Source organism: Perna viridis, chromosome 12, assembly GCF_037379345.1.
Source record: "Perna viridis isolate PV_CMFRI_1.1 ecotype Kerala chromosome 12, ASM3737934v1, whole genome shotgun sequence".
NCBI lineage: Eukaryota > Metazoa > Mollusca > Bivalvia > Mytilida > Mytilidae > Perna > Perna viridis.
The window spans coordinates 3,275,034-3,300,523 of record NC_142456.1 but is presented as its reverse complement, the minus strand read 5'-3'; the positions used below and the strand labels follow the sequence as shown (position 1 = coordinate 3,300,523).

The 25,490-nt window shown below is 31.9% G+C and overlaps 2 protein-coding genes across 5 annotated transcripts in view; one reads left to right on the top strand and one right to left on the bottom strand.

The window, feature by feature from the left end:
* LOC148600787 (uncharacterized) overlaps positions 1–6,798 on the top strand; it is a 29,868-nt gene extending 23,070 nt beyond the window's left edge. For all 4 annotated transcript variants that reach the window (XM_088556606.1, XM_088556604.1, XM_088556605.1 and 1 more), the window contains exon 13: positions 514–6,798. In XM_088556606.1, the coding sequence (XP_088412732.1) occupies positions 514–555 (42 nt within the window). In that variant the 3' untranslated portion in view covers positions 556–6,798. The remainder of the gene's footprint in view (positions 1–513) is intronic.
* Positions 6,799–14,801: 8,003 nt separating this feature from the next.
* LOC148600786 (ubiquinone biosynthesis protein COQ4 homolog, mitochondrial-like) lies at positions 14,802–24,930 on the bottom strand. The gene is made up of 6 exons (XM_088556616.1): positions 24,530–24,930; positions 22,098–22,247; positions 20,089–20,185; positions 18,393–18,495; positions 15,800–16,023; positions 14,802–14,990 (listed from the first exon to the last, which is right to left on the bottom strand). Exons 1-6 carry the CDS (start codon positions 24,825–24,827, stop codon positions 14,819–14,821), a joined length of 1,044 nt encoding a protein of 347 aa, XP_088412742.1. The 5' UTR covers positions 24,828–24,930; the 3' UTR covers positions 14,802–14,818.
* Positions 24,931–25,490: the final 560 nt, after the last annotated feature.

Genomic DNA, 25,490 nt, shown 5'->3' with positions numbered 1-25,490 from the left:
AAAGTAAGACGTACTCTATCGCCTGAACATCACCATTTTATAAGCTGTAATTCATAGCACTACTATTATGTTATGTTCTTTTCTACAGCACTCCAAGAGTGGATGGTATGTTGGAATCTTTTTGTCAGTAATTCTGTCCATTCAAATTTCTTTGCAATTGTCTCGTCTCCAAATGAATGGATTGATTTATTTGATGTGTGGTTTTATATAGATAAGGCATAAGTTGTAAGCAATTTTGGAATTTTTTTTACATATCAACTTCCTGTTCCATGGGACTTTGCCATTTTTTCACTTAATGGAATGATATAGAAATTGTTTTCGTCATAAAAATCTCTGCTCCCAATGGATAGATTAGTTCCATATTTGGTATGCTGCTTTACATAGATGGGGCTTATGTTGTAACAGATTTTAGGTACTGTCCGATATCAACCTCATGTATAAGTGGAGGTATACCTAGCACAATAACGCATGCAACTTCATGTTTGTTATTGAGAAACATTTGTCTCATTTCAGAACTCAGCTGAACTTAATAATGACGAAGAACAAAGATCATGATATCAGGACTATGCATGTAAATCTCAAGGATCATCATTTGTTGTACCTACGTAAATGTATAGTACTTGTGTAAGGCTGCTAAGGCCAGAGAAAAAATGTCTGTTTAAAGGTATATGTACTCTTTTTTTTCTGCCTACCCTGTATACCTTTTTTTGGAACTTTTTTTATGAAATTCTTCTTAACTATCATTTTTTATTGGTCTTTATTAAAGTGAAGAAATCTTCCCTGAAGTGATATAACATGTTGTATAAGATAATTTAAAAAGACTAAAACTTTTTAACCTTCCTACCTATCCTATTTTATCATCCAAAATAACCTTAAACAGACAATTTTTTTTGCCAATTAATCTTTTTTTTTGTATTTATTTTTATAGAACAAGGTCAAATGATCAGTTTAATCTTACATTTTCATCACTGTTTGGACCATTACAAATCATAGATCTTTGGTTTGAAATGAATTTTGTTTAATTTATAATTTCTTTGAAATGTAAGTTGGTAATGTTTTGTACTGTGAATTCTGTCTGAACTCAACTCCTCTTGATCTGATTAATTTTGAACTGATTAATGTGTTTACTTTAGACAGATATATGGTTTATCCAGGTTAAAGTACATTTAAACTCGTATGGAAAGACTATTAAAAAGTGTCATGTGTAGAAAGGTTCTGAGTGAATTCAAGGTTTAGATCACCCAGTCTTAACTATATATAAAACATTGAACCAGTTCATGCTCCATTATTTGGACTGGATGAAATTCTAGTAATTAACAAATGTTGGTCTGAGTTGAATTTTTAATGTAGATTTACATGTATGTTTAAATACATTGTGCATGTTTACTGTAAACATTTGAACAGTTTTCCATTGTGTATACTGATAAGTCACATGAAATACTTTCAGTTTATTTTTCAATTCAAATATGACATTTCTTGCTGTTGAAAATGATAAAGATTTCTACTTGGTTTATAAAGAGTACCTAGGAGAATAAGCTGATGATTTACAAACCTTTCTTCTTAAAAGATTAACATTTAGTTACAGTTTTAAGGAAAGGTTGAAAAAAGGGCATTTTTATTTTGTATGTGATTGTAAAATACTTGACAAATTGTCTCTTCTGTGATGTATTTAGAGATATACTTATATTTGAAAGTTGGCTTTGTAAATATATGACAGGAGGTGATACATGCTTCTCAATAAACCTGAAATTCACTTTTATTTGTAATTCAGAAACAAAATCAGACTGAATCACCAGATTTCATTTGTCTCTTCATTTTTTAGACATATATTGTATGGTAAAACTTGTTTAAATCAAACAGTTAGAATTGGTTTGGTTAGTACAGATGGGTGGTTTGGTGAGGACAGATGGTTGCTTTATCAAGGTTAAAAACACATTTAAACTGATATTAAATAGGAACTTTTAAAACTGTCTGGTTTAGACAGGTTTTCAGATTTTTCAGAGTTCAGTTTAGAAAGGTTTTACTGTTTCACTGCATATGAAAAAGGTATGTTTTTTTATGTAGTTGATTATAACCCAACTGTTAAAGTTTGTTCTTTATTGTAAGATTAATGTTTTGTTTTTACAAATACAATCAATTGCATAAGGTTGTGAATATAATGGAAACTCATTTTTTTTTATTTTTCTTCAATACTATAGTATGCCAGACGTAGGATTTTCCTTACAGTGCTAAAATAATATCATGTTAATGTTAAAAAAACACAGATTGTAGTAAAACATGCCTATATCTGGTACTCATTCTACTGTTGTACATGTATATAATAGTTATAAGGTTGTACAAATGTTAAGTCATGCATTAAATTAAGATAGATCATCATACCCAATATTAACCACAAAAATTTGTATCCATGAACATAACAGTATTTAAATGTAATGTTGCTTTTTAATGCTTTGTTCAACCAAGTTTCTGCTTGTTTAAGTATGCTTTTCATGATGTAAAAGTTTGTATCCATTTTAGAAATGGTTTTCATATTGTTTTTTAGCGTTATTTGTTTTACATTGTACTTCTAGTCTTCATTTTACCTTTGAATGTATTTAATTGAAACACTTATTATTTATTCAACCATTGATTGGTGAGTGTTTTTTTTTTACCATGGAGATGAATCTACAATGTGCCAAGGAAAAAATACATTCCTACTTTCTATGAATGCAAAATTTGTCTTGGTGAAACTTGTGTTTTAAACTTGATCATTAGGAATTGTTATCATTCTGTTACTGTGGATTTTTTAATTTTATTGTTAGAGCCTTTCAGAGGTGTGTTTACACTTGTTGAAGCCTTAAGACGACCTCTGAAGATATTAACTGTTTTGGATTTAAGTTATATACTTGTGCATTTGTTGCATTTAACCTGATCAATTTTTTCTTCTATTGGTAAATATGTAGCTCTTGGTGGTAGATCTCATTATAATTAAGTTAATCATTTTCATTGAATAACACAGTCTTGTCATGTTTATGTATGCTTTCCAATAAACATCATGGCCTGGTTGTTCAAGTGATGTTTAAAAGATAGATAAAATCAATGCAGTCTATATGAGTTATCCTGTGAATTATTATTTGTACATTATTATTAGTACATTATACTATGAAAATATGTTTACTTTCTATAATTCTGTCATTAACTTCCTAATTTTTCAAATTAAATCAGTTATCATTGTGCATAAGATCAATTTTACAGGTTCTATTTTTTTTTGGCCTATGGAAAATTAGCTGCAATTAGAATGTTTGTAGGTCCTAAACATGTACTCATTAAAAATCAGTTTTTCTTGATTGTAATGTAAACAGAAAAGAAATGTGTTGCCAAGAGTGCAATATCATGTTGTATAGTCCCTGTACACATTACATATACAATCTTGCCTCATGTAGTCTATTTGAAGGTATGTAATGGTTTTTTTGTGTAATAAGTATGTTGACGTGCAATACTTAGTAACTGTTGAATGTCTTATAGTTTATTACTCATAAATCCTAGTAATAGTACTTGGCCTGTTCAGGTATTTATGAGACTAAAACAGGTCATTCCCACTTAATGCTCGAAAATTTTTGTTTTATCTAATACATGCTAATCTCTTCACAAAAATATTTTGACTGGAATTTCTAATAGACAATGTTTTCAACATTGAAAGTGTCAGTGAAAGTTGGGTTATGCAAATATTCACATCAATATTTTTGCTAAATTCTACTATTGTCAGGTAGGGAAAATTTCCTGCCAAATACATAAATAAAATTCTTTTTTCTTTTTTTTGCAGTGAATTGACCAGTTGAATAATATTGAATTACGTGTGGTACATTTGTATTTATTTTGTGATTTTTATATCTAAATGTTATTGGATATTTTTTCCTGGTTGGAATTTTTAATTTTTGCAGTAGATCTGTATTCTAAAATTTTTGCAATTATATATTGGCTTTGTGATGAAGATGAATTTTTATTACAATATAGAAATTAAAGTCCTTCTTAATGAATTCTGAATCAATTATCTTTCTATAAATTGACTTGGAACTAGAACCCCTTAAAAACAAAATAGAATTGGTGTTGGTCACTTAGTTTAAGGATGATTTTAGATGATTTATCCAGTTATGAACTGTTTTCAGAAATTGATACATTGTGTAAAATATAAAAATCAAAACCTATATGTTCAATGGTGTAGACACAATCATGTCAAAAAAGTTTTAAATTATGTTGTGTGATTTATATTTCAAAGTCATGTATATAACTGTATAAATGTATTCAAATTGAGATTAAAATATAAAAAGAAAACAGAGTATGAAATTGTCTTTCCCCTAGGAAATTAGAGTAAAGTATACTTTCCTACTTCACTGAAGTTGAAAACCGTGATAAAAATTTCTTTATGTAAATAAAAAGATCATTTTGATTTTAAAATTTAATGTTTATAGTAACTAACTGTGATCCAGTTACTTTCAAAAAGTAATATTATTGTAAAGTTCAGTAACTAAATGAATTCTATTTATTCAATGAAAACTTGTACATCCACAAGATTTGTAATCCCTCACCATCAAAAATATACCATAGAACAGAAATGCATTCAAAAATCAGTATGTCTAGATATTTGGTTTAAATTTAAATAATTGTATTAAAATATTTTTTCACATGAAGCCATCAGGGCTATTCCATTTAAAAGGAGTAGATCCTGTAAGGACCCTTTTTGACCTTGTTGTATGTGCAATTTTACCATGTTTTTTTGTGTTAAATAGAAGTGGCCAGACATGTATTCACTCAAGATATTTGCATATGAGTTATACACAAAATATACGAAGCTTGAGAGTGAACACATATGCAGCCAATGTTAAAAAGGCAAAAACTATGCAGTATTTGGCAATTTTCACAGATTTTATCAGTTTTATCCAAGTTTGAAGGGTTTATATGACCATGTATGTTCAACTGATTACTATGACCCAATCATATTGACTTAAATATACATTGAAGAGTTTGAGAAACATCATACAACTTTCTTCTGGTACACTTTGATTTTGAGGGAACATTTTGCCCTTATGGGACCTACTCCTTTTGGCCATATGGGGTGGAATACCACTTGTATTTTTTATATTCAATTTGTGAGGTCTTTACTGCTGTTGTGTCATTAACTATATATAAAGTAAGTAGAAGGTACAATAGCTTTAATAATTATTATTAATCAAGTTTATATTAAGCGAAAATATTGGTTAGATGCTTTATTGAGTACTCATTTAAGACCATGGCATTACAAGTACCGTTTCTTTAACATAAGAGTGAACGCATTTTTACAATTGCAATTTTGGTGCATGAACATAACCCCAAGTTCTGAATTGACACATTTTTTAGAGGTATAAAAAACTAAATCTCAAATGTCATAAATTATTTTTCTACGCAATACTATTTATTTCATTGTGTACAAAATTCAATTTTTAAATTCTTGTTTTCCCATAAAATCTCAGAAACACAAAAATGAATTATTACTAAAAATTAGCCCTCCAAAAAAAAAAAAAAAAAAATAACTATCAACAAAAAACACTGAAAATTGCCTGCTAAACAGATAATGAATGTTAAATGTAAAATAAATTATCAGCGAGAGTAGATGTAGCTTTTTTTAATGTTTTATATCTAACTATTGCTTTGCATCTGTAATATTATGTTCTATATGATTATGTATGAGCACTACTTATTTAAGTCTCATATTATTTGTATGATACTCTGTTGGAATAAATACAGTGATGGAACTTGCATTGTTTTCAACACAGATTTTTCTGTTGATGTTTGGTGAGGGAGAAAAGTTCAAAGGGACAAAAACTACTTCTGGCTACAGTGGTGGGTCCAGGCAAGGGTTCTTGGGGTAGGAATTTGTTTTGTTGTAAAATTTGGTTTAGTTTTGTGCAAAGTTAGGGGAAATATTTAAAAAGTAAGCAAATGATAGCCTGTAACCCCTCTTTTATAATTTATTGGGTTTTTGGATTTAACCCCATATTTTAGAGACAGTTAATCTTTTGAAAAGTCTCATGTGGGAGATTTTATAAATGAAATTGGAAATAACTATTATGTAGTATTTTTCACAGGAAATGTAGTAATTTTTAACCAAAACTCTGCAACAAATTTTACATATTTATGTATGAGATTCTAAATTTTTCATTGATTTTGGAGTCTCCCCTTAATGTTGGAGGGTTAACAGGTGGGATAGATATGCTCCATTCTTTGCCTAATTTTTCATTCATCATCTTTTTCTGTACTGATGATGTTTTTTAGTTTTCAGGAAAAGCTCTCAAGTTCTTGATTTTTCATTCCCTAGAAGGAACTTTTAACAATAGTTTTATCTGCTTAATAACTTCATATACATGTACCGGGTATGTTATTGATCTTTTGCTCATATCTCCACATATTGTTTATAGTTCTTGCTTTCTTTGGAAAAAATGGGTGTTTTGGGGTTCCCTATTCTGGGAGTGAACTATGACAATTTTATTCTTGTTTTTGGGTGTGCACTGGTTAAAACATTATGATTGCATGATGGAAGCAAGGTAAAAAACTCTACTTAAATTTTGAAATATATATTTAAATTTTTTTTCTAGCCTTAGTAAATAAGTGCCAATTTCTGAAGCATACTTTGCAAATGTTCATAATTCACTTATTTATCTTCATTCCCAAGATGGCTTAAATCAAAGATAGGCCATGAATAGAACAAATGATTGTAGTGTCATCAACTAATCTATATCCATGTATTGCCTATGTATTTAATAAAATAAAACTACAGTGCTTTCAGTTTGTAGTTGTTTTTTATACCCTTTCTTTGCATTTCCGAAGAATATTCTTATCTTTGATCATGTGTGTACATGTAGAATTCTATATGCCATCATTTGCTGACTTTTGTACAATTAACTAACATTTCCAAAAAAAAGTGGGGGAGGATTCCAAACTATGGGGGTTTTTAATGTCATGAATACCCTTTTGAGATCTGTATATCTGTAATCAATTAGCCCTTTGAATAATCAACAAAAATTCAAAAAGGGGAAGGATCCTAACATAAGAACCCTAACCCCTTTAGTCTGCCATTTTATACTGATCAATACTACTCTTGATAAGATAAGATATGTTTTATTGTACTATAAAGGCCTCCAGCCCACGGTACCAATTTACAATAAGTAATTAATAATTTATGCCAACTACATCATTTGAACAATATTTAACACAACATATTATACAATAGCTTTATAAGCTCATACAGACAGTACACATAACATTATTTATGTTTGCAAAAAAAAAAAAAAAAAATTAAAAACATAATACAAAATATCAAATTGACAAGTATTTTCAAATTGACAGCATTTCTTCTTGAACTTACAATGCCTTTTTTTATATAAATTGCGAGATTTCTTAAAATGTTCACATCTTTTGACTTGAACAAAGTTACAAGTTTCTCTGTACACACATGGTTTTGACACCAAGAAGGTAAAAAACATTTTCAAATATCAGCTAGCATTGGACATATTAAAACAAAATGATATTCATCTTCTACCACTTGATAATTACATAATTGGCAAAGCCTATTTTCACATGGTTTGTTTTCATGTCTACCTTTTTCTATGGCAAGTTTATGATTTGAACATAAAATAGAATATATACACCAACGTAGATTATAAGACAACTTTTGAATATTTTCATTTACAGATATTCCATCTTTAACTTTTGTATAAAACTCACATTTAGAGGAATTTGATAAATATTCTGACCAATTCTGCAAACATACATCTTTAAGCCTCTGTTTAAAAATCTCAAAAAATAATACTTCATTTTCTACACTTTGATTTTCCCATACTTCACCAAAACCATAGATAAATAATACAGTTTGTATTTTTGTACACCAGTTTTTACGCCCATGACTGTTTGCTTCATACATCATTTTATAACACAATTGAGGCAATCGGTTGGATTCAAGTCGTTGTAAACATAAAAAGTACTTTATAGGTCTGCACAGATAATTTGTGAAAAGTTTGTAACGACCACATTCACCTCTAGCAATATTATTGTTCGTTTTCATACCAATTCCTAATAACCATTCACATATAATTTCATCTTCAGTAATGTCATTGTCTAAGAAAGATAACTCCTCGTCACATAATTGACAATTATTGTCATGATTGTTCACAAAAAAATTTACAAAGTCTGAAAAATCAATATCTTTATCTGTAGTATTTGGATTTAACAGATCATTAAAATATTGTTTCCACTCAACACAAGAAATATCAGTTTCAGATTTACCTTGAAAATTTACATATAACTTTACAAGTTTCCAAAATTTATATGCATCATTACTAGAAGCTGCACTAATAATTTCTTCTTTCTTGTGTTGTTTTTTATCTTTTTGTTTTACATCACATAATTTTTGAAAATGTTGTTTTGTTTCTATGTACTCAGATAATATCTTTTTATCAGAAGTAGCCCTTAAATCATTTAGAAGTTTACATTTTCTAATCTTTAAGTCTTGACATTCTTTATCAAACCAATCAGGCTGATTACACATCTTTTTACCACCTTTGTTAATACATAACAAACCAGCTTTTTTACAAATGTTTTGCAAAAGACTTGTTAAACAATTGACACTCTCATTTACATTTACATCAAGTAAATCTAATAGATTTGAAACTGCTTCTGCAGATTCAGTATCTTCATAAAGCTCCTTACAAAATTGGCTTTTATCAACATTCCATCTGAATCTTATCAACTCATCTGTGTTCTCTGTGCACGTTTTCATGCTTTCATTACAAAAAAAAGTTTTAAAGCACAATATATATATAGGAAAATGCTTAAATAAATCACAATTTAAAACTGACATATTTGTGACTCTTTTGAACAAACTATTGCTAGTTATAATATAGTCTATTGTACTAGCTCCATTTGAATAAACATAAGTATAAAAATTGCCATCTATATCACCATTATTTCGACCATTTATAATACACAAATCATACATACTACATAAATCAATTAAAGGTTTACCAAAAGTGTTCACAATTTTGTCTTTGTTTTTACGTTTGGGCATGTTTGATTCTTCGTTTATGCCATTACCAAAAATATATTGAAGACCAGGATTATAATTGTCATTGTCTTCAGATGCAAATTCAAATATTTCTGCTGTTCGAGTGTTAAAGTCACCAGCTAAAACAATTTCTATATCACCATACATAGTATGAATTTCAAATAATACATCTTCAATAATAGTTATACCATTATCTGTATTTTGGTAATTATAAAAAATTGAGTTTTCAGGTGGGATGTACAAAAATAGAAAAATAACATCATTTTTTTCCCATTTGACAATGTAAAATAATCATGTCTGAATATTTTTCAAGTATTTGTTTGATTTTTACATATTTTAAAAGTGACTTCTTTACCAGCACAAGTAAACCACCTGAAGCTTTAACATAAGTCTGATTATCTACATTGCGAAAATTTTCGAAACATTCAAATTCAGGAAAAAACAGTTATAAATTCACCTTCAAACTTTTGGAATGTTTCTATAAAGCAAATAATATCATGTGACACAAGTATTTGGTCAATTGAGTTACGATCTCTATAAAGCTTCGTCTTTAAACACTCAATATTCCATGAAACAATATTAATAACATTTATACAAGGTTCAGTAACAAAAAAACTAGAATCATGAACATATGTACACAACCGTGGGCCTTGGCCTGTTTCCTATCTTTTTGGAAGCTCCTTGTCCATTAGATTCGTCATCATAAGTGTACAGCTTGCTGTCTATCATAAGCTTATCATATCGCATGGAAACTTTGCATCCTCTTTCTCTTGCTTCTAATAGAAACGGACTAAGATTTTTTCTAGCAGTTTTAACTTTTGGAGAGAAAGCTTCATTAACACGGAATTTATCACCGATACGGAGACACTTCTTTGCGTGCTTCAAAATAATATTACGGTCGTAGTTGGACAAAAATTTCACAATCATAGGCCGCTTTTTTCTTGAACCTTGGATACGATACACATTTTCAATTTTCACTCCATCAGCAAAATCTGTGCCCATATTTAATACGGTACATATAAATTTTCGAATTTTACGTTCACAATCAGACCACGATTCTTTGGTTCCATCAGAGTTTTGTGTATTTACGGTCGAACCTGGTTCATTGTTGTCATTTGTAATATTGTCGTCTATACCGATAAAAATCAAATTGTTTTTACGGTGAATTGCTTCAAACTTCTCAACTTGACTTTCTAAGTTTGAAACCCGTAACTTAAGCGATTTGTTTTCATGTTTCAGTTTCTCAATGTTATTATCAAGCTTTTGATTTAGGTGTTCAACACTGTTTTTAACACTGGACATTTCAGTTTTAACGTCATTTAACCCCTGTGAAATCGACATCATCTGTGTTTTTATTTCGAGTAATGTTTGTTCAATATCACTGGAGTTGTTCACCTTTTCCCAGTTTTGGTGCAAAGACGATTGAGAGAATGAGCGTGTTCCAGGACGATCTGACTTTTCGGAGTCTTGTGTACGTGGACCCGGGTTTGCTTCGATGTCCCCACAAAGTTATAATACACTAAATAGTAAAGTAAGTCTCATAGTCAAATGTAAATTGTTCGTGCGTACTGACAAAATGGCGGGACATTTGACTTTACTCATCGGGTGGGTGAAAAGACCGATTCTAGCCCTCCACTGGCAAACATCGATACCCATACTGCTTCTACTTTTGTCTCACTACTCACAAATAACGTTGTGTGTAATTAATGTATACTACACAAAAAATCTTCAGATTTTCGTAATTTTTACTGGAGCACTTTTGTTTATACTACTCTTGTGTTGCTAATGGAACCTTTTTAGAAGCAGTCTTGGTTAAACACTGTAATGCTTTTAATTTGAGATTAAGTGGTAATTATGTTTTTAGTCTTATCTACATATAAAAATTTCTGAAAGAGTAATCATGGAAACAAAGATTCTAGTGGAAGTCAAAAGAATGTAACCCAGGGAAAAGACCAGACATGGAAAACAGACGCATACAACAATACAAAGAACTTAAAATAACCAAAATTATAAGTTCAAAGCAACAAAAGTAAATGAGTAACGTGCAGTCCACTGAAAACTGGGAGCATGGACAAGGTGCACCAATAGGGCAAGCATCCTCTGCTGTTCTAGAAACACTAGCCGAGCTGCTAAAAAAAAGTCAAGTCCTGAGTAGATGAAAAGGGAAAGGTGAACAATGACACCTTGAATAAATCAGTTCTCATGGTGCAGATGGATATACTGTAACGACCCAGGAGTTCATGATGATGACCAGAAAACTTCTGTAGTGTAACTTCAATCTTATAGCAACATAACCATGTTGCCTGTTGTAGATAGGAGTTATGGCCCTGAAATAAAATTTTTTGTCATTTTTTTAATGTGTACAACTCTCTGAAACCAATTGCAACAAAATTTAATAAAGAGTCACTTTCTGTCTTAGAAAAAATAAATAACTATACAAGTATCTTCCTATACACATACTGAATGCATTTGCAAAGTTTCAGTGAAATGTGACAAGCACTTTTTAAAATGTTCGATTTTTAAATATAGGGTAACCAAGTTGCACGAGCAAAAAAGTGACAATATTCTACCATACTTAAATGCATTGAATATTTGCAAAGAACTTTTTCTGACTTTTCAAATAAAAAAAATCAATCAGGACTTGTTTTTTAACAATATTAATAAAGAGATAGCCTTTAAAAGTAATCATTTTCTGAAAAATTGGTCTATTTTTAAAATGGTCTGACATGCCTCCCCCTTTTTCTTGATCACATGTCAAAAACCCTAAATCTTTAAATTTTCATAAAAGGTGATATCTTTGGCTTTAAATTTGTCAATACAGTGTTTTCACATTAAAACATGACCAGTAAAGGGCACCTAAAGCAAAAAAAGTACTCAAAAATGGATTTTCCATGTTGCCATAGGGAAATGCTTATATGTCCTTAACCGCAGTAATGAAAGTGAGTTTTTCCTCATTTCAAGCCAAATTTTTGCTCAAATTTACACAAAACTTGATTTCAAGTGCTGATTACCACCATATTTATGTAAACATAGCCCTCAAAGTTTAATATTTGATATTTTACTAAATTTTCTACACTTTTCACAAGATAGGACATAAAAATCAGCCAAAAAGACCAATTTTCCATAATTTGGACCTATAACTTAAAAAAATGCATATTATGAAGGATTTTTGTAGTGTATTCCTCTCATAGCAAAGTTTACAAGATCTTCAAGTATTTTAAAGCTATTCCAAGAAACTTTTCATTTTGCCATGGCTTCAGCTTAAGGCTAGAAACCACTAATTCCACTTCCCATAGGCTTCTATGCAAATTTCACAATATTCAATGGCTTCTCTGGACTTTACCTTAACTTTAATCTGCAGAGGACTATATATCAGCATGATTCTACATATGTCAGCTCACAATCCTCAGAATGGCATGTGAGGTTAGCAGACTTACAGTGCAATACTGAAGTGTCTATAAATAGCATGGGAAATCCCAGTGTTTTCACAAGGGGTATATTTACAAATCATTATGGAGATTAGGATTCACATCACAAGAAGCAAAATGCACCTATAAAATGTACAGAAATGTTTTTTCCTTTCAGAAATTTTTTTAAACAAGATGAGAACTTTTTTCACAGCACTATGAGGAACAGGGGTAATTTCTGCGTAGGACTATTTTTGCGTACGTTCCAAATGCTCATTGGTTGAATTGGTGGTCTGTAACCTAAAAGTTAGCATAATTTTTGGGGGGTTTCCTGCACAAACTGATTCTTTAAAATTTTTCATCAGCCAAAAAGCCTGGCCATCCTTACTAAAGGCGTCAAAATACTTTTTTTTTTTTGGTTATATTTTCCTCAACTATAGAAGAATAATGAAAATGAGAGCTACTCATAAGATAAACATGCTATTCTGAGTTGACTGGCAGTATTGAAATTATTATTTATGTTCCCAATGATTTTAGCTCCTTCAGGAAAATAGGTGTTTTAAGTTGAATGGTGATGACAAAAGATCATTCTGGGCATCCATTTTCCAGCTGATTTTATACTTGCTTTGATTTCAACAATAATTGTTTTATATACAAGAATTTTAACATTTTCTAAATATTTATCTTCAAGAAAGGATATTCCAACTATCCCTGCCATTTCACTACGAGTTTTTTTAAAATTAAAATGCAAGTCACTTTAATTTGCTAAATCAATTTTAGTGATATTTGATAGGAAAGAAAGGCATTAAATATATATATGATGTGGGATAACTATTGTCCAGTGACTGCAAAGGAGATACAAATGTACATGCTATACCAATACAAATGTCTATTTGTAATGATGATATTCCCTGTGTAGGCTCACAGTATTCTTAGTTAGTTCAGTAATGGGGAGTAGTACATCAAAATTAGAGAATAGGCTTATCATATTGAATGCAGCTGTATATCGCTAGTCATTTTTTTTCCAATGAATGCAGCTGTATATGATGCTACAGTCATTTCTTCCCAATGAATGCAGCTGTATATGATGCTACAGTCATTTCTTTCTAATGAATACAGTATTATATGATGCTACAGTCGTTTCTTCCCAATGAATGCAGCTGTATATGATGCTACAGTCATTTCTACCCAATGAATGTAGCTGTATATCGCTAGTCATTTTTTTCCAATGAATGCAGCTGTATATGATGCTACAGTCATTTCTTCCCAATGAATGCAGCTGTATATGATGCTACAGTCATTTCTTTCTAATGAATACAGTATTATATGATGCTACAGTCGTTTCTTCCCAATGAATGCAGCTGTATATGATGCTACAGTCATTTCTACCCAATGAATGTAGCTGTATATCACTACAGTCATTTCTTCCCAATGAATGCAGCTGTATATGATGCTTCAGTCATTTCTATCCAATGAATGCAGCTGTATATGATGCTACAGTCATTTCTTCCCAATGAATGCAGCTGTATATGATGCTACAGTCATTTCTTTCTAATGAATGCAGTATTATATGATGCTACAGTCGTTTCTTCCCAATGAATGCAGCTGTATATGATGCTACAGTCATTTCTACCCAATGAATGTAGCTGTATATCACTACAGTCATTTCTTCCCAATGAATGCAGCTGTATATGATGCTACAGTCATTTCTTTCCAATGAATGCGCTGTATATGACGCTAGTCGTTTCTTCCCAATGAATGCAGCTGTATATGATGCTACAGTCAATTCTTTCCAATGAATGCAGCTGTATATCGCTACAGTCATTTCTTCTCAATGAATCAGCTGTATATGATGCTACAGTCATTTCTTTCCAATGAATGCAGCTGTACATGATGCTACAGTCATATCTTTCCAATGAATGCAGCTGTATATGATGCTACAGTCATTTCTTTCCAATGAATGCAGCTGTATATGATGCTAAAGTCATTTCTACCCAATAAATGTAGCTGTATATGATGCTACAGTCATTTCTACCCAATGAATGTAGCTGTATATCATTACAGTCATTTCTTTCCAATGAATGCAGCTGTATATGATGCTACAGTCATTTCTTTCCAATGAATGCAGCTGTATATGATGCTAAAGTCATTTCTACCCAATGAATGTAGCTGTATATCATTACAGTCATTTCTACCCAATGAATGCAGCTGTATATGATGCTACAGTCATTTCTTTCCAATGAATGCAGCTGTATATGATGCTACAGTCATTCCTTCCCAATGAATGCAACTAAATGTAATTAAGAACATATAAGATATGGTAACATGAATATAGCATTTATTTCTTCTTTTTCTCAAGTTTAGGAGCAGGTTCTATATTGAGTTCTGCTTGCAGCACTGATAAATTCTTATCCCAATGTTTTTCCCAGTACACAGCCATAAGAAAGTTTGCATTCCTTCCACATCTTATTGCCCAGGGTAAATATGTATTGATGTACTGCTGTCGATTTCTGAAAAGATAAAAAAAAAGTTTACATATAGAGTCCATTACATGTATCAAGCATGCAACAATGTGAACAAATATATGAAGATTATTATACAATAGACATAGATGTTTTCTATTTTTATCTCAGTACAAGGAGGTAGAAATAGTTTAAAAAAATGAAGAGAAAACATTATAAGTAAGCCTTATTGAGCATGATCATCTTTCCAACGTCACATCCAAGCTTTTATGGTTATCAACACTTTATCCTGTTTGAAGGAAATCTTACAAAGAGTTAAGGCCCTTTTCAGACAATAATCATTAGTCTATGATTGTTCCTTCCTAAACTAGACCTGCTTACACCATAGGTGATGCCCCTGTCCCTGTTAACAGACTTGTGTGAAAATAAAAATCATTCAAGCTTTTATTGCTACCAATACTTCATCCACAGTTGGGCGGGAAATCCAACAAAAAATGTAAGAGTCATTTAGCCAGCGTGATGACATTAGAATCAGAAAAATGTGTTGCCTTGATCAGAAGTGTAAACATAATACTGTATGTGTGTATATATTTGTATGGGCAACACATCGGAATGCCCATGGTACAACTGAACTGCCTCACCTATCTACACTGTATATAGTATGTATAGATCAGAGCCTGGGTTCACTCACCATGGAACTTTACTTATATGAATGCTAATATTGCTAACAACACTGATGTCGATGTTACTATCTTAAGTCCTGAGAGTAACATCCATGAATGTAAACAGAAGATTACAGTGGCTGAATATGTGTTTGTGAACCGTTGGTCAATTTAAAAAATTAAAACATCACTTACACAGGGCCAAGTCTTAAGGGTCCAAAGAATGCTCCAAGAGCACACATGGGTAGACCAGTCTGAATAGCCTCCACCCATTTCACAGCAACCTCTCCTAACATATGCGGTGGCATGCCAAGAACAGAATGAAATAAGTCATGAGTCTGTCGATACCGTAACATTACGTAACGTAACTCTGGATCATCTACGAAGTGTACAGGTAATCTAGTGTCAGGTGAAAATCCCTAGAATAAAAACACAAATATAAGTATCACTGACTATAAACAAATGGTACATGTATCAACAGAGACATTGTAGTATGCCAATATGAATTTGATTTCATTGGAAATACTGTATAAAGGGAAATATTAGTGAAGCTTAAATTTTCCATTAAAGACACCAATCAATGTTGCAAACTGTAAGGTCTGAATACCTTTAAATACTTTTTTCATATACAGTAAAATAAGTACCTCAATTTTTTAAACGCCATAAAATCACAGTATCTGAAAATTACTAAAAACAAAAGGCTCCCAGGAGCCAAAATTGCTCTTCTGGTTTAAGTTTTGCCTTTCAAGGGCAATAAATCTAACAGGGAGTTGTCCAACTATTTCAACTCCATGAAGACTTTGGTAGAATTTATTATAAGGATGAAAGTTTCATTCTATCTATTATAGTTTTCAAGATAATAATTGAAAACTGCTAAAAAATGTAATTTTTTGCCTTTCAAGGGCAATAACTCTTACATAGAGTCATCTGACAACTTTGAACCCTAGAGACTTTGGTAGGCCTTATAATAAGACTCATTTCAGCAACTGAAAGTTTCATTCTATCTATCATAGTTTTCAAGATATTGGCTGAAAACAAAAAAAAAGTAATTTTTCACTTCTGAAGGGCAATAAACTCTTACATGGAGTCATCTGAAAACTTTGATCCCTGGGAGACTTTTATAGGCCTTATAATAAGGATCATTTCAGCAATTGAAAGATATTGGCTAAACCTAAAAGTTTTGAAGATATATGCAAAAAATCTACTGTCTGACCCCCTGTATTCTATTTTAAGTAACGGTGGCCATGTTTTTTAACTGAACAAAAATCCAAGCAGTCATTTTAATTAGGATACCCTAAAACACAAAAATACCAACTTTCACTGAATTCTGTACTGTAGTTTCTGAGGAGAAGATTTTTTAAAGTAATAACATAAAAAAAAACAGCAAAAAATGTCCAAAAAGGGTAATTATTCCAACATGGGTCAACAGATTTGCACTAAATTTTGGCCACAGATAGATCACATCATGCTGAATACTTTTAACCATGTCAAAATTTGGACGCCAAAAAGATCTTTGAAGAAATTGTTAATGATGTTGTCGTCAACGTCGATGACGATGACAGATGCCAAGTGATGGCAATAGCTCACATGGCCTACAGCCAGGTAAGCTAATAAGTACCAAATTTTTTTTTTTAAAAAACCATGAAATTTAGTATCCAAATTTACCTTTTATAGCAGGCCAAGATCAACATCATGAGGAAAAAGAAAGGACTTACAAAAAATGTGAAATTCCATGATGACATTACCATGAAAAATCTTGGTCTGATTTTAACCTTTTTGACAATTTTAATGAGAAGACTAGAAAGAAGTCTGCTGAGTTAAAAGACAAAGAGTAAGAACTGATATATTTGTTTTTTTATATAGTTAATATTGTAAAAAAAGGAAATAACTTTTTTAAATTTTGAAATTTTTATCAAACATCTAGGTGAAAAGTTATTCAATAAGATGGCAACATAAATATTTTTGCTTTACTGCCTTGAGTTGATTGATTGATTCATTGTTGGGGTTTAACCCCCGAGCAGCAATATTTCAGCTATATTCAGACGATAAACATGAAATGATGAAATGAAACAAGGGATGGGACACAAGGATAATAGGGTCGAGAAATTTTGATTGCCACAAGAGAAAAGAGAGGGATGGGTAGGGTCGGGCAATTTAGCCTCCTGTGGCGGGGCGCAAAAGTTCCTACTCCTGTCGAATACCACAGCAGAGTTCTTTAATGTGCGAGGAACGTGGCATCATTTCCAACACAGTGCACCACTATAGTTTGCGGTCAGGTGTTTTAGTCTGACAACCCCAACATGTGACACTCCAGGGGTACCCCATTCCACCACCTGGGGCACACATCCCAGTTGCTCTGTGGGCAGAGTGCCTAGCCACCGGCTAGGTTTATGAGCACTATTTAGTCGCCTTATATGACAAGCTTTGCGCTACTGCAGGCCTATTCTTTTGACACCCAGACCTGCACGGGGTTCTTGAGTTAATTCAGTTATTCTTTAGCCCTTCTAGGCTTCACTTCTCCATTTTATTATATTCCCTTGATAGTGTTTTCCTTTAGCAAAATAGCCTGTTTCAGATCATGGGAATGTATAAATAAATCAAGGTATTGGTACATTTGTATATAGAAAAATATTGTTTTAAGAAATGGCCAGGTGAGCTAATAAGCACTACATTTTTTTTAAAACACAAAGAAATTTAGTATCATTTATAGTGGGAAGCATTACTGAACACTGATAAGTTGTCTCCAAGAAAGTAGATGTTTGAAGTCCTGTTTATATAAAAAGCTTACATTTTTACTAAGGAAATTCCAGTACTTTTTACCAAATGTTTCTTCTGGCAGACTGCCAAGATAATCTATATCTACAGTGTCAGTGTTGATTTCTGGCTCCTCTCTGCAAGCAAAGTTTAAATTTTAGAGCTCGTGTATATATGATTTGGCAAAACAATTTCAGCAGAAAAAGAATTAATTTTTTTTTTTTTTTTAAATCTTTATAAACTACGTTTAGCATCAATATAGAATCAAAATATCTTTTATACCTGTAACCAGCGGTTTTCACCAAAAAGGCTATAAAAATGATAAGCTATTCTCCATTAAAATCTTTTACATATTCATCTACAACAAAATATTCTTTTTCTCCTTGTAACAGGACTGGAGAATTAATTGTGCATGAAAATAAAAAGAGCAAATTGTCCCGCCTGATTAAAATTTACATTAAAGAGTGAAAGGTTCAGAACTTTTCCAAATTCAAAAGCAGTTGTCCACTTGAACAATGTAAAACGCTAAAATATCCAGGACCTAAGTAGATGAAATTCAAAAGTTCCTACAGGATAGATCTGAAATTGGGGTTGAGACCTCAGATCCACAATAAGAAACCTACAGTCCAATTTTCCTCTGACTCTGCAAACCTTCTGTTTTATTTGGAAATTGATATGTCAGGGGACACTTTGTTTTCATGCGACAACTTTAGTTGTGGTTGACCAAATGTTCTGAAATTTTACTTACCACTACAGGAAGGTTTATATTAAAACTGATCTTTGTAACCCCTGCCATTTTAGAAAAAGGGGCCAAAAGGGGTAAAAATATGTGTTTTCAATAAACCCATGTAGTATATATTTTCCGATTTCAATTACTCTGTTTTACTCTGTTCCTTTATTAAATCTGGTAAAAAAATGTCTGCAGATTTTATATGTTTTGAATCGTTTTCAAGTTAGAGGGGGTCAAAGTCGGGCAATGTCCAAAAAATTCAAGTTTTTTTAATTTTTGGTCTGATTTCGAAAATTCTTTGTTCATTGGATTCCTCATAAGTATCCCTGCTCAATCAGATTTCAGATGTCTATTACGGTTCTCCAGTTATAAGTGGTCAAAGGGGCCACAGCTCAAAAAATTAACTTTTTCGTTGGATTTCAAATTTTTTTCTTCATTTGCTTCCTCATAAAAATCTGTAACTGCATTTTACAATCATACTTCAGATATCTCTTACATTGTTTTAGTTTTAAGGTGTCAAAGGGGCCTCACCTGAAAAAAAAGTGACTTTTTTATTTTTGGTCTGATTTTGAAAATTTTAATCTAATTGAAAATTTTGTGCAATATAGTGTATAAACCATTTGATGTGTACATAATGAATTGTAAGTCCTTATGGTTAAGTGTGCCAAAAACTAATATTGTGTCCACACTTGCTCCAACTTTTAAGGGTTGTATCATGCTGTGCTCAGAAAAGCTTTTTATTTGTCAATAAAATGTTCAATTATACCTTTCTGAAATCCACTGAAATGCCCATTTATATAGCCATACAAGAATGATCACAAGGTCAAGAAAAATCAAAGCTTCCACAATACAAAGTATTGTGATTTTCAGTCAGTGACTTATTTAATATTTTTGCAATAATAAAAACATCCCAATAATTTATAAATTTAACTACTTTGTGTGTTTATAGTTTTGACATGGATCTGTCTTTATCATCAATGTATTAATACTCACTACCTACTCAATTATTTTTCTACCAACAGGATCATCCAACATTTTCTGTTTGATTTTTGTTAATGCAAAATGACCAGTTGTCTCCCCTAGAGTGGCTATCATATCTACAAAAAAAAAAAATAATAATAAATAATATACATGTATATAAAGTCTGAAATATCAAGATTCAGATTAAATATCAAAGAGTGTAGCAACATATGACTTGGGTCACAATTTTTTAGGGGGGATTGAAAAATATAAATTTTGGCAATAGGATTTTAATATAGGTATCCATAAAAAATGCCCTAAATCTCTGTTATTTCTAATACCAGCTCCAAACAAAAGGACTAATTTACATTTTACAGACATGTACATTTCTCGATCTGTACATGTTCATACAATGAAGAGCAATTTTGATTTTTTTATACTGGAAGACTAAAAAAAAAACAGAAATTTTTATTGACCTTGAGTAATGCTAACTTCATCTCTGCCTTAGGTTTATCATTAGGAACACTGAATGATGCGTTAACTCTTAAGAGTGGATCAAGAATTTCAGGTATGGGAGCAAAAAATAAACTATATCCCAAGCTGAGGTTACAATTACTTGAAAATTAGTATGGCTACTTCATTCAAGAAGAAAAATCTACTGCAGTTTTTCAGGATTTGCCTCTTGATTGTTCAGGAGTTCAAATTACTTTCACAGAATGAAGGTACTGGATTTGGGTAAGTATCAAATCCACAGTCCACTTGAGAAAAACAGTAAATCCTCAAAACAGTTTCAATGAAATTGTTGACGGTATATAATCTAAGTAACTGAAATTTCAAAGCTCCTAGGTCAGATATTAAGGGTCCTTGACCTTGAACCTACTATAATTTGATCTGCTGCCATTCACATGGAGCCTGAATCACACACCTGGTTAAATTTTTCCCTTTCAAGGGCAATAACTCTTACAAGGACTTGTCTGACAATTTTCACTCAAGGAGACTTTAGTAGGACTTACATGTATCATAAGGAACATTTCATCAATGGAAAGTTTTCTTCTGTCTATTATAGTTTTCAACATATTGGCTGAAAACTGATAAAAAACTGTCATTTTTCACCTTTCAAGGGCAATTACTCTTACATGGAGTTGTCAGACATCTTTGATCCCTGGAAACTTTTGTGGGCCTAATGATAATGATCATTCAGCAATTGAAAGAATTTGGCTAAACCTAATTATTTGGGATATATACGAGAAAAACTACTGTCTGACCCCCAAGTTCTATTTTTAGTAACAGCAGCCATGTTTTTTGTTGGATAAAAAATCCACACCCCAGTTCTATGCAGGATACCCCATGTCACATTTATACTAAGTTAGCTTCCAATTGGTCAAGTAGTGTCAGAGGAGAAAATTTTGGAAAGAAATAACATTAAAAATAACAAAAAAATGTTGAAAAAGGGCAATAACTTTAACATGGCTTAATGGCTAAAAATAAAAAATTGACCACAGATAGATCTCGTCAGGTTGAACACTTTTAGTCGTGTCAGACTTTGGCTAAACCTAACCGTTTTGAAGATAGAACTGCTGTCTGACTCCTATGTTATATTTTCAGTAATGGTGGCCATGTTTTTCAACAGATCTGAAATTCTCACATCAGTTCTATGCAGGATACCCCAAGGAACATTCATACCAAGTTTGGTCTCAATTGGTCAAGTAGTGTCTGAGGAGAAGAGTTTGAAAAGAAGAAATTGTTTATGATGACAATGACAAGCGCCAAGTGATGGCAATATCTGAGATATGGCCTTTGGTCAGGTGAGCTAAAAATAGCATCTGAGGCTGTGTCTATCAAACCAATATAAATAACTGTTACACACTTAGAGAAAAATTTAATTGTATATATAAACAATATGTTCTGTATGTGCATTAATAGTCTGTATACTCTTATTTTCTTATTGTAATTGTTGTATTTACAAGTTTACTCTGTACAATGCCCCCAGTGGGCAACTGATTTGTGAATTAAGTATTAGTATATATCCTTGTATCCTTGTATACTAACCATCTCTAGCAGGGTTGTACAAAGACATTGCGGCTGATCCTGCTGAGAGTAAGACTTTCTGGAACAGAGATGTTGGAATGTGACCTGAATACATCTGATCATACTGGATTTCTCTCCTTTCACTTAACATCTCTTCTTCAAATTCTTCACCTGTGAATTCGTGTATTACATATATGAAATTTTCATTGGTCAACTAGCTAAAAAACTAATAAATATAAATCAATAGCATCTTAAGTTTATCAAATTGAGAAGATCTTGGATTAAACTATACACATACATTTGTAGAAGAAGATATTTGTAATCAAAATTCAAAATGTTTAAATTTTTTAAAATAAAACTTATATCTGTACATTTAAGCTTTTTTTAGATTTCTAAGGAATATACAAGCCAAAATTTAATTATAATCAAACATGTATCTGTATATACATGTACATATACATGTATCCTCACATGGATGCAAGAGGGTGGACGAGGGGCAGGAGACCTCTTATGCTTGAAAAGTTTGGTACAGTATCCAGAAGGAGTGGCAGGAAATTTAAAAATAGCTTCGTACACTGAACTCCCAAGGGATTACCACCACTGATATCTGAATTTTATCTGAAGCTGAAATGTAAACAACTGGGAACACATTGTTCAACTATTAAATTATAAGTCCGGAAAAGTCAACTGAATAATGAACAGGAGCTGGGCATTCCACAATTTCAAATATTTTATCCATTGTTCTAAATATATCATTTCTTTTATTATGCTAAGAATATGGTACAATATTTTACAAATAACATAAGTAACGCTTGCTGTTAGAAGAGCGGAACATGATGGTAAGCTAAAGATACAAAAGGTGCAGAGAATATAACACACCAAAAACTCCTCCCACAAATTATAAATAAAACATTAAAAATTCAAACTCTGACCAATGGCTAACTTTCTAAAGTTCAATCAAACCAAAATATTTACTTTTCAAAAACAATTAATTAAATCAGTGTAATGTTCAACAGGGGATAGTGTCATAAAATGTTATCAAAATAAAACTATAGATCTTTATCTTGTGATGCTGGGATCAATCAACATATGATTGAGAGAAAGTCTGTGCATACAACATTAATCTTAATACAAATCTAGCTTAATAAATTACCATTTACTATTTACTGACCCATAGTTAACCCAATACATAACAAAAAGTACTATAAACTGTAAAATTTATGCTCTTCACTCATTTTGACATTGAGGGTTTATGCATGCACAATACATAAACGAACGCAAAATGCTAAACAAATGCTTGTATCATACCATACAGATGCACCAGGTCCATGTTCCCAGATTTTAATAGAGTCTGTGTTGTTCATTTACTTAAATGTTACTTTGTATGTATCATTTTGGTTATTTTATGTTCTTTGTTGTGTTTGTCTGTTTTCTATGTCTGCCATTGTATTTATCCCTGGATTGCATTCTTTTGAATTCTACTAAAATCTTTATTCCCTTGATTACTTTGCCATGTGAATATGCAAATGCTCCTTGCATGCTTTTAAACACACTATACACGAAGGCTCTTAAGGTGCATTTAAACGCATGATAAATGAATGTTCATAGCACGTGTTTAACAGCATCCTATATGAATGATGATAAATATTAATACTTATATTTACATACATATAATGAAAAAATAAAAAAAAATATTTTCGATAGAGGAAATAATATTAAAAAAAGTAATGGTAAAAGCATCAAAAATAATTGCTGAAAAAAGTAATGAGTTAACAAAAATAAACGAATGCTTCTATTGTACAATGAAATGTTGGTGTTTAAAAACATTTTAATGACGTGTTTCAAAGTCATCACTACAGAAGTTTTATGGTCGTTATCATGAACTCATGGATCGTTATGGTGTATCCATCAGCACCATGAAAACTGATTTATTCAACGGGTCATAGTTTTCCTTCCCTCGTTTGTCTACCCCGGACTTGACTTTTTATGAACAACTTGGCGGGAGTTTCTAGAAAACCTGAGGACGCTTACCCTACCGGTGCGCCTGGTCCATGCTCCCAGTTTTTAGTGGCGTCCGAGTTGCTCATTTGCTTTTGTTACTTTGTATGTGTGATTTTGGTTGCTTGTGTTCTTTGTTGTGTGTGTCAGTTTCCATGTCTGGTCTTTGTCCCTGGATTACATTCTTTTGATTACCGCTATAACCTTGGTTCCCTTGATTACTCTTTCAATGAATGCTCCTTTTGTGTATTTAAACAAATGGTAAACAAACACATTATACAGGATAAATTAAGTCCAACATAGGAAACGCCAACGTTTCAACGAGAGTATGGAGAACCAGAGGTGAACCCCATTATGCAGTTCACCATTTGGTATTGATCTGAAGAACTTCAAGAAGTGTAAGACTAAGAGAAAAAAAACCAAAATTTTGAAGAATTAACATAATCCGAGATAACCTATTTGCTCCTTTGAAGTCTCTGTTGATGCTTGTCGTTTGCTGTGGTAAACAGCTGAACACCTCTTCGTCACATTCTGCAGGAATCTGTATCTTGTAAATGTCAAAGCTACTGCTGTCATCCTTACTTTCACTTTGACTTTGAGCACATGCGCATGACACCGGAACTTGCATGTGAGTGAAAACGAAAGTTGGATCATAGGCAAATGATGTAACAGAAAAATGAGTTTATGCAGGATATTGCATCGTACACTTAATCCTAAAAGAGCATATTTAGTGATCCGAGATCTATCCTGCATAAGAAACTGCCCTTCAAGACAACTGACTCTTTTTAAGTCTGGAATTTGCGGACAGTACTTAGATCAAGGACACATTGAGTGTTCAATTATTCAAAAATCTTGGTTAATTTCAGATAGTTCTTCTAAATCATACTGTACAAGCAGCGCTAACAAAGACACTGGACTGCCACTTGGAACTTTGGAAGGACGATTGTTTTTATCTTACAAATGTAAAGTATGCAATGTTACTAATCAAGAGACATTTTCTAAACTTGCCTACACCAAGGGAGTTGTAATAGTCACTTGTAAGGGGTGCAAAAATAATCATCTGATTGCTGATCATCTTGGTTGGTTTAAAGACGTCAAAGGAAAGTAAGTGTGAATGTGTTCTCCTAGATCTATATCATGGGGATTTGATTCTGTTAACATGAGAAGTATACAATGTGCATTTTAGAAATACAAAAAATGTATACAATATCAGGGTTATATTGATTGTGTCAGTTCATAAATGCAAAGGTCTGATAAGCCGAAGGTTCAATAGTCTGATGGTTTGATAGCTCAAAAAGCCAGTGGCTTTAAATTAAGAATATATCACTAAATAATTTTTGTTACATTATTAACTCATTTAATCACTAAATTATGAGTTAAAAATAACTTATTAAAGATTCATGCAGAAATGTTATT

What these genes read in the sequence shown, in the direction of transcription:
- LOC148600786 (XM_088556616.1), bottom strand. Translation starts at nt 24,827, where the DNA reads ATGCAGGATAGATCTCGGATCACTAAATATGCTCTTTTAGGATTAAGT. An exon ending in GACTTCAAAGGAGCAAATAG is followed by an intron (nt 22,248 to 24,529) that starts GTTATCTCGGAT and finishes ACGAATTCACAG; the next exon opens with GTGAAGAATTTGAAGAAGAG. An exon ending in GTTGGTAGAAAAATAATTGA is followed by an intron (nt 18,496 to 20,088) that starts GTAGGTAGTGAG and finishes CTTTGCTTGCAG; the next exon opens with AGAGGAGCCAGAAATCAACA.